The 9,679-nt window shown below is 37.0% G+C and overlaps 1 protein-coding gene across 1 annotated transcript; it reads left to right on the plus strand.

Moving 5' to 3' along the window:
* Positions 1 to 5,070: 5,070 nt before the first annotated feature.
* LOC103515283 (unconventional myosin-Vc-like) lies at positions 5,071 to 9,637 on the plus strand. Its single transcript, XM_008480216.2, has 6 exons — positions 5,071 to 5,217; positions 5,631 to 5,922; positions 7,254 to 7,365; positions 8,420 to 8,735; positions 9,149 to 9,231; positions 9,602 to 9,637. Exons 1-6 carry the CDS (start codon positions 5,073 to 5,075, stop codon positions 9,635 to 9,637), a joined length of 984 nt encoding a protein of 327 aa, XP_008478438.1. The 5' UTR covers positions 5,071 to 5,072.
* The last annotated feature ends 42 nt before the right edge of the window (positions 9,638 to 9,679 follow it).

Here is a 9,679-nt window from a genome sequence, read left to right on the forward strand (position 1 = left end):
CGCTAAACCTACCAAGGTAACATTAGAAATATTAGCATACTGACTTGAGCTACAATTTCAGGGTAGAAATGAAATACACATTTGGAGCTTTAAAAAAGTTTCAATTTAATGAAAGCTTTTCTTTACGGTAGGTTGATGGGTAAATGAATTTTGTGGCACCTTCGGAAAGTAGATCGTTTGTTTTATCCAATCTAATAGTCACAGTGACATAGGGTGTTGCAGGTCGGTTTAACAAGGTCGCAGTGACATTGGGCGTTTATTATAGTCGATGGCCCTTCTTACGTATACCAATACCCATCCAATCTAATAATTGAATTTTCGGAAACCCAAAATATGCGCGTTAGGGAGCGTTAACCAATTTTTTCGTCCCTTTCAGGATCCAAACAAACATCAAAAATCTCACATCCCGAAGCTCTCGAGCAAACATCATCAGCATCATAATAAACCCCAGGTCAACAACAAGCAAGTCAACAATAAGCTAACCTATAATAACAATGTTAACAAACCAGTCAAGAATTTGCAACAACAAGCCGACCTCATTACGTTCTCTCAGAAGGTGAGAATGTCCAACTAAATCTAATTTAACTTTTATCTGTACAAGTCTTGGAGTAATGAATAGCTTGTGTATCAGGGGACCACATGTTTTATTTATTTACACTTTAACCGACAAAGATGTAAGGATGTAAGTCAGGATGAGTAAGTACATATTGTTGGTGGGCATGTAGTATTACCACTTGTGCTCATCAGACTGGTTTCCTGGGAGGTTTTCAACTTACCACATGTTTCGAGTTGACGTTGTATAACAATAGGTATACCTATCTAGCACTAGGTACCCCCGGAGGTAGGTAAGTAATAATATAAATTTAGAACATGACTACCAATTTTGTTTTCCTGATTCTCAGCCCTGGATTCCCATGATATCAGGTTTTCGACCCATTTGTTTCCACTTCTTTATTATAAATTTGTGTCTATGAATAGCCTGAATATTTGCTTTGTAATCTTGGATGTTTGTTTATTTGTTTGAATTGTTTAATCTGAACTTCTGACAAATACCACGTAATATGATGTAATTGGCACTTATATGTATATTCATTGTGCTACCTAACTATTTGACTTAGTAAATCCACGTTAATCCGGATTATGTTACGCACACTCTAATAAGTTAAGTAAATAAAATAAAATCCGGAAGAATAAGCTGATTTTAGCTGACTACCAGTTTTGTTTTCCTGATTCTCAGCCCTGGATTCCCATGATATCAGGTTTTCGACCCATTTGTTTCTACTTCTTTATTATAAAGTTGTGTCTATGAATAGCCTGAATATTTGCTATGTAATCTTGTATGTTTGTTTATTTGTTTGAATTGTTTAATCTGAACTTCTGACAAATACCACGTAATATGATGTAATTGGCACTTATGTACCTGAATAGCCTGAATATTTGCTATGTAATCTTGTATGTTTGTTTATTTGTTTGAATTGTTTAATCTGAACTTCTGACAAATACCACGTACCTAATATGATGTAATTGGCACTTATGTATATTCATTGTGGTACCTACCTATTTGACTTAGTAAATCCATGTTAATCCGGAATATGTTACGCACACTCTAATAAGTTAAGTAAATAAAATAAAATCCGGAAGAATAAGCTGATTTTAGTGTGGTACCTACCTATTTGACTTAGTAAATCCATGTTAATCCGGAATATGTTACGCACACTCTAATAAGTTAAGTAAATAAAATAAAATTCGGAAGAATAAGCTGATTTTAGTCAGCCTAGTTAGCTTGGAGGATGACGTGCCTGTCTTGTAAGTTCTAGGTTGCGGGTTTGATTTCCGCCCAGGGCGAGCTTTATTCTAAACAGATAGATTAGTCCAAGGTTCTTCCTAGGAGCGCCTGGCTTTCTCCTATCCTATCCTCCAGCTCTCTTAGATTTCGGGGCGATATTAAGAAGCTACGGTTCCCTCTATCAAACCTCTGAGAAGAAAAAAAAAACTAACTTTCAATGTTGGTTTGTCAATTCTGATGAATACGATCCTGTTGAAGTTTGTCAACAAGGTAGTTAACGAATAATAAATGGGTTAAAATTTGTATCTTAAACCGTAATTTAAATCGAAGTTAAACCGGGCAACCAGTCTTTCTACAGATAGACTGATAGAGATTGATTAATTGATTTTTATTTAGATTTTTGTCTTTGTGAAATTCTTTGATACCAAGTTCCGAGATCCTTTTTTTCAAATGTTTTATAAGCGAAATAAATCTCTCTCAAAAGGACGGAATAATCCGGAAGATGCTCTTATCTGCATAGAATGTAAAGCTGAATTTCTCATCGAAAAATCCGGTATTTGAAAGCAAACCTGGCTGATTCTGATTTTCGCCGTTAATTAAAATGTGATGTATTTGTTAGCTCATTGATTATTGAATTTTGAATTCAAATAGGTAGGTACCTACATCGAAATAAATCAGATGACAAATGAATCGTTTCTCTGTTAATTTATGCTCGCTTGTTGTCTCGATTCCGTTAGAATCGCTTGAACTGCAGACATTAACATGCTACTTACCCATTTGCCTAATGGATGATTTTATGGCATACGTAAATAGACAATCCTAATGGAACTACATAATGGACAATCACTTCATTAAAATAATCAAAATGCTGACAAAATCTCAGGACTCTTCTTCCATTGTATTCTCGTATGAAGTTTAAAGACGTCGCGTCGGATCTTTCAATTAAATTTAATCAGTTCTCAATTGTAGATCCTCGACCTTATATAGGTCTTATAGCGTGACCCTCCCAGCTCCCTGAGTCCTAATATTACATCTAAGCACCGGACGTTAAGCAGGGGCGGATACTGAGAGAGAATCTGAAAAATACCGGTAGCCTCTGTTACCTAGCGTTATGTAATGAAATTTGGCCTGGCGCACTGTCTTGCGCTTAAAATCGGTAGTCTAATTTTGCTTTTCCGCGATTATAGATATATAGAGGTACTTGGGCAGGCGGGAAATCACAATACTTTCCATTTAGGTGTTGGTTTAACGGACAAGTATACTGGACTCGAATTACAATCAAAATTCTGTTCATTTTCAAAAGGGTGATCGGATCTTGGATGAATCGAAAGATCCATAGATCCTGTACCTAGGTAACAGTAGATATAGATACCCAGTCTCTGATCTCTCAACCAAAGTAAAAAGTAATAAAAAAGGAACTCTACAGGGAATTGAAATTAATGGACCGTGAAAGTGTTGTCAAGGCATGGGTTCCTGTCCCTGAATTGTTCGAGAAATAACATGACGTAAAGAACGTTAGGGGTGACCACAAAATAGACCTAAGCCGTGAATATCATTAAAGAGCATGACTGAATTGCTTTTTAATAGCTTAGAAATGACGAAATCGAGTTGGAAATCGAGTTATAACATTAGTTTTGATGTTAATGTGTTCTCTTGTAAATGACCTCCCTCGACTAGTCTACTCGATAGCACAATAAAAACTGAATCCACGCACTTGAAATCTCATATCACAACTCACTTTCCTTTCTTGCGATTCTTTTGTCATGTCAAATCTCAGAGACGGAAAGTAAATACATATCTGTACAATCTACATACGAGTACTTATAGGTAGATACCTAAATCCCAAGGAAGTCCATTCCATTATTTAATGTATTTGCTTGTGGGATTTTACCCAAGCAAATACATTAAATAACACAAGTAGGTAATGTAAGTATAGGTACCTATCTGCCTGGCATATGTACTTATTTTAAAGACAAAATTATGAAGGTATCTACAAAAGATTACCCACCACAATAACAATGCTAACTGTTGACTATAAAAGTTCTCTGTTTACTGAGCAGCTGAGCACATGATAATTACCTTGGCTATAATGGCAGTGATGAGCAGTGATACGCTCACACCTTGTAAATCATATAGCCATTAGGATTTGCTACCAAGCTGTTAAGTTTAATAGCAGCTTGTCTAGTTGACTTAGATATTCCAGATTGCTCTCAGAAGGTCGTTTAGATTACCTATATTTATAACTGTCATTTTTGATCATGGTTTTAATTTCGAATGTCTGTCTCTAAAATAAATCATTAGATGTGTTATCGCTGAAGAAACTATTCTTTTAATCTCTTGAATTTTGATTCAAGTTTTGATAACTTGAATTGTTTTGTTTGTCGCTAAAGTCCAACTTCTTCTGTTGAAGATTAATGAACTGCGTCCAAAAATTTGAGTCATAATTATTTACTCTTTTCCTTGTCTGAATTTAGGCAAATGAAATATCTACCTAATTCTGCTATAACAGGACTTGAAGTTGTAATTTTGACACGATTGCTTCACAAGACATTAAAAGAAACTAATCGCATATTACGTATACCTTCCCGTAAGATGCAAAAAATCGGGTAGGTACGGAATTTGAAAGTAGGTAATACACTTTAACAGCTTTACCAAACGAGTGTTTACATTCTGATTCTGATCGGTAGATCGTTCAAACGTTAAGTTCAATAACTTGATTTCTGACTACCTTTCTACCAGGAAAAAATATTTCTACCCATTACATGCCGGGAGGTTTTTGAAATTTTAATCATCACTAGAAATTCTACCGCAGAAGGAAGAATTACCTAATTGGTAGATAATAACAAATACCTTGGTCTGTTACGTATACCTTCCCGTAAGATGCAAAAAATCGGGTAGGTACGAAATTTGAAAGTAGGTAATACACTTTAACAGCTTTACCAAACGAGTGTTTACTTTCTGATCGGTAGATCGTTCAAACGTTAAGTTCAATAACTTGATTTCTGACTACCTTTCTACCAGGAAAAAATATTTCTACCCATTACATGCCGGGAGGTCTTTGAAATTTTAGTTATTATTATTATTATTATTATTATTATTATTATTATTATTATTATCACTATAGAAATTCTACCGCAGAAGGAAGAATTACCTATAATTGGTAGATAATAACAAATACCTTGGTCTATCTTTTTTTATGAAATCCAGATCAACACGAGATATCATTACATTGTTTGTCTCATTCAGCTTCACATTAACATGAATATTGTTTATCCCATAGGAATACATGGCGGAAGGTATTCCAGTAGATCTGATCGAATACACTGACAACAGACCAGTCCTAGATCTCCTCCTTTCCAGGCCCATGGGACTATTAGCCTTGCTAGATGAAGAGAGTCGATTCACTAGATCCACGGACAGAACACTAATAGGTGAGTTGAGCTTTCCTCGAGGGATAAAAGATCTTTTAGACTAGAATGTGCAAATTCTGCAAAAATATTGGGATCAAGTGGATTGGAACACAGCACATACCTTCAGGCACACTGCACTTGTCAAGGGTCTAGGCACTCTAGGCTTACCTTGCCATTGGGATCAATTTAATTTGAAGAAACCATTTACTGATGAAAATTCGTTTTGAAACAATAATTAGGTACCTAGTTAGAAAAAAAAACGAAAAAACGAAATCTGTGTTGGACATTCATATTTTCTTGGCATCTTGGCCATGGCCTCTTAAAGCCTTAAACTCTTGTAGAATATGTTAGCAATAGCCGCCCCTTATACCTCGATACTCTTGTAGAATGAAACACCATTATTACCATCTATTTCTCCTTCTCTATCTCTACAGAGAAATTCCACGCCAACCTGCGTAACAAGCTCTACGTGCGTCCCAAATCCAACGCCCTCTGCTTCGGCATTCAACATTTCGCCGGCCGTGTCATCTATCAAGTCGAGGGCATGCTCGAAAAAAACCGGCACTTCCTGGCTCCAGAAATAATTCAACTCTTGCGGGGTTCGAAGCTGGATACGGTCCGGTTTCTGTTCCAATGTCCCATCACAAAAACCGGCAATCTGTACTCGGCCAGTCCGACGAGCAGTGGTCCGGACTCTCCGGACTCGACCAAAGTAAGTAAACCGGAGTAAAGTAAGTAAACCGAATTAAAGTAAGTAAACCGGAGTAAATTAAGTACTGGTTTATCAAATATCTACTTCGAGTGTCTACCGCGGGACAGTGTTAATAATTGCGGATACCGCGAACAATCCGCGGGTACCGCGAAAAAACCGCGGATACCACGAAAAAAACCGCGGTTACCGCGAACAAACCGCGGTTACCGCGAACAAACCGCGAATATCGCGAACAAACCGCGGATATCGCGAACAAACCGCGGATATCGCGAACAAACCGCGGATACCGCGAACAAACCACGGATACCGCAAACTAATCGCGTATACCGCGAACAAATTTGGACATGTTATCACAGACAGGGATCAGGAACAGAGAACCTTCCAACCTGAAAGCAGAAGAGAGAATGAGCTCTTTCCAAAAATCTAGGTATGAAGAAACCTCCCCTTGACCCCCTACATTTCTCCTCACCCCCTACTTTAATTTTTGGTAGTAGGGGGTCAAGGGGAGGTTTCTTTATACCTAGATTTTTGTCAGAGCTCATTCTCTCTTCTGATTTCAGAGATTGGAAGGTTCTATTCCTCATCTCTCTCTCTGTGATATCTCCAAATATTTCAACATGGTTTTTGAACAAGATTTCCTATTACTATATGACCAAGGAGTCTATCCTATGTATCTTTTCACGAGAAATCGATTGGTGTACATCTAAGGTCTCTAGGAATGACGATTAACAAGTTATGCTCTTGCAACTGACCAAAGTTCAACCATTTTAAATGTTTTGAGAAAAACCATCAATAGTTTTCGACTGACTTTTAGGGCTATTGATGTAACGTCATCGCCTACTGGAGCGTATGCCGTGACGTCAAACTTCACGATTTACCGGTATTTTTTAAATCGATTTATCTCGGTAAAAAAAAAGAAAAATTCCGTTGGTCCTCATTTTTCCTGCTCTATGACTTTGAAACACCCAAGTAAGCGCAACTGATCTATTGAACATTGTTAAACAGTACTCGTACATCAGCTGCCTATTCTACGTCACGAGTATTTTTTCAATCGGGCTTTCTTTTATCCTGTCCTCCTCTCTTCGATTTCAGCACGATAAAACCTCCCTAAAGCCAGCCACTTATTATCAAGTATACCTGACACCTGATGAGCACACACACTATCAGGTAGAACTGAATCTATCAGATACACTTGACACCTGATCAGGTCTACCTGATAGGAGTGATAGTGAATGGCTGGCCTAATTCCCTCCATCATACCTTATGAGGGGAAACATTTTATTTACCTACATTCCTACACGTAAAATCTCCTTTAACATTCCGAACCATTATCCCATGTTTCCAGATCAAGTACCAACTCCACCGAGTTCCTAGGCCCGTATAATTTCCGACAACTGTTGAGGCCTACCCAACATCCACCCACGGAATCTCTACGTCGCATCGCTCGACCATCTCCTGTCAGTTGAATTAGATGTACAAATATGGCAAATAGATAAATAAATACAATAGAAGTTGACAGGATCAGTTGAATCAAACAACTGACTTAAATGCATAAAGGTGTGTCCAAACATAGTCGATCGACGGCCGTCGACCAAGTGTGGAAACACCTTAAGATCAATTGAATTGAATTTTAATCAGATTGTGGTTTTCTTGTCTATTAAATTTAGCTGTGCAATATTTTATTTTTAAGTGGACTTTATATTGAACATAAAATAATAAATTTTACCAAAGAAATCATTATTGTTATCTCCGTTATATGTCTCAAAAAAGGCGACATTATGGTCTAAACAGTATTTTAAGTATAATTTTTTCGTTTTTTATTAGGGTGCTTCAACAATGTCAACAACATATAGGACACCCTATTTAGCGTGTAGAAATGTAAATACTAGGAAGATATAATTAAGTAGTGATAATTTGTTGATTTTGTTGTTTCAAATGTTTAGTTTTCCACACCAAAGCCAGCGGTCAAGCATACCGCGACCTTGCTGTCCGCTGGGAAAGACGATTTTTCTGAAATGTTTCGAATTTAATAGTTCTCTAGAAATTTAGATCTTAGACGATTATTGTAATTTTACATTCCAATAAAGCTGTATAATTATTTTCAGAGTTGAAAGTGTTCACACAAATTAAAACAATCAAACTCATGGACCTTCACAAAGTTACCGAGGCATCCATCCAAGATGCTAGTCATTTGACATTGCTTTCTGCTAATTTATTTAGTGTTTTAGACTCTTGCTGCCACGAGCGCTTACGTACTGTAGATGTCAACGTAAATCCAAACTAGCTATAAACGAACAAGGCTCAAATATAATCTTGGGTGAAGTATAGAGAGTCTGGAAATGAGTTCAAGGGATCTGCAAATACAGACCACGCCTAACAGGGAAATTTCTACTCTTTGCACATTGAAGTTTGGATGGCCGGCCTAAATATTCCCAAATATTCATTATCCCTACATGGCCATTTTGCTTAGGGTGTAAATAAATAAATTATCCTCCACTTTCCCGTTTCCAGATGAGGAAAATCATCCTGGTGCAAAGCTGTGTTCGTCGCTGGTTGGCGAAATCCAAGTACAAGAGAATACGATGGGAAATAGCATCCAGTGTGGTGACACTTCAACGCTACGTGCGACGATGGCTCCAGAAACAAAACCAGAAGAATTCCAAGATGGAGACCTTGGACCAGAAGAAATCCAACATGGTGGAGAAGGAAAACATGAAGGGATTTTCCAATATGGCGCCTGGTTGTCATGAGCAGAGCAATGTGAACAAGTTGATTGAGAACTTTAGTGCTCTGGCCCATGTACAAGCAGCGACTATTATACAACGACGTAAGTATGGAGTTGATATTCAAAGGTGACTTGAAAGAGTTCATACTGGATAAATTTACGCAACTCGTTGCAGTCAGAAAAATTAAAGTTCTCAATTGAGACAAATACAATATTGATGAAGTGTGAATTGAACCATGTACAAGCAGCGACTATTATACAACGACGTAAGTATGGAGTTGATATTCAAAGGTGACTTGAAAGAGTTCATACTGGATAAATTAACGCAACTCGTTGCAGTCAGAAAAATTGAAGTTCTCAATTGAGACAAATACATACAATTGATGAAGTGTGAATTGAACATAATTATCAACAACGAAGTTTACAGTGAGAGTTCAATAATGATACCTACCTAAATAATAACAATTTGAAAAGGATAACTAATAAGTAATAAATAAAAAATTTAAATGTTTCAGACTACCGAGGTTATACAGTCAGAAGGAAGTGGAATCAATACAATGGAAATACTAACAACAAACATCCCGCTAAACCTACCAAGGTAACATTAGAAATATTAGCATACTGACTTGAGCTACAATTTCAGGGTAGAAATGAAATACATATATCTTTTCATTTGGAGCTTTAAAAAAGTTTCAATTTAATGAAAGCTTTTCTTTACGGTAGGTTGATGGGTAAATTAATTTTCTGGCACCTTCGGAAAGTAGATCGTTTGTTTTATCCAATCTAATAGTCACAGTGACATAGGGTGTTGCAGGTCGGTTTAACAAGATCGCAGTGACATTGGGCGTTTATTATAGTCGATGGCCCTACTTACGTATACCAATACCCATCCAATCTAATAATTGAATTTTAGGAAACTCAAAATATGCGCGTTAGGGAGCGTTAACCAATTTTTTCGTCCCTTTCAGGATCCAAACAAACATCAAAAATCTCACATCAAGTAGCTGGAATCTTAATGCAAAATCTCCTCTAATTGTCTTCTTCAA

Source organism: Diaphorina citri, unplaced genomic scaffold, assembly GCF_000475195.1.
Source record: "Diaphorina citri unplaced genomic scaffold, Diaci psyllid genome assembly version 1.1 scaffold1312, whole genome shotgun sequence".
Taxonomy (NCBI): Eukaryota; Metazoa; Arthropoda; class Insecta; order Hemiptera; family Psyllidae; genus Diaphorina; species Diaphorina citri.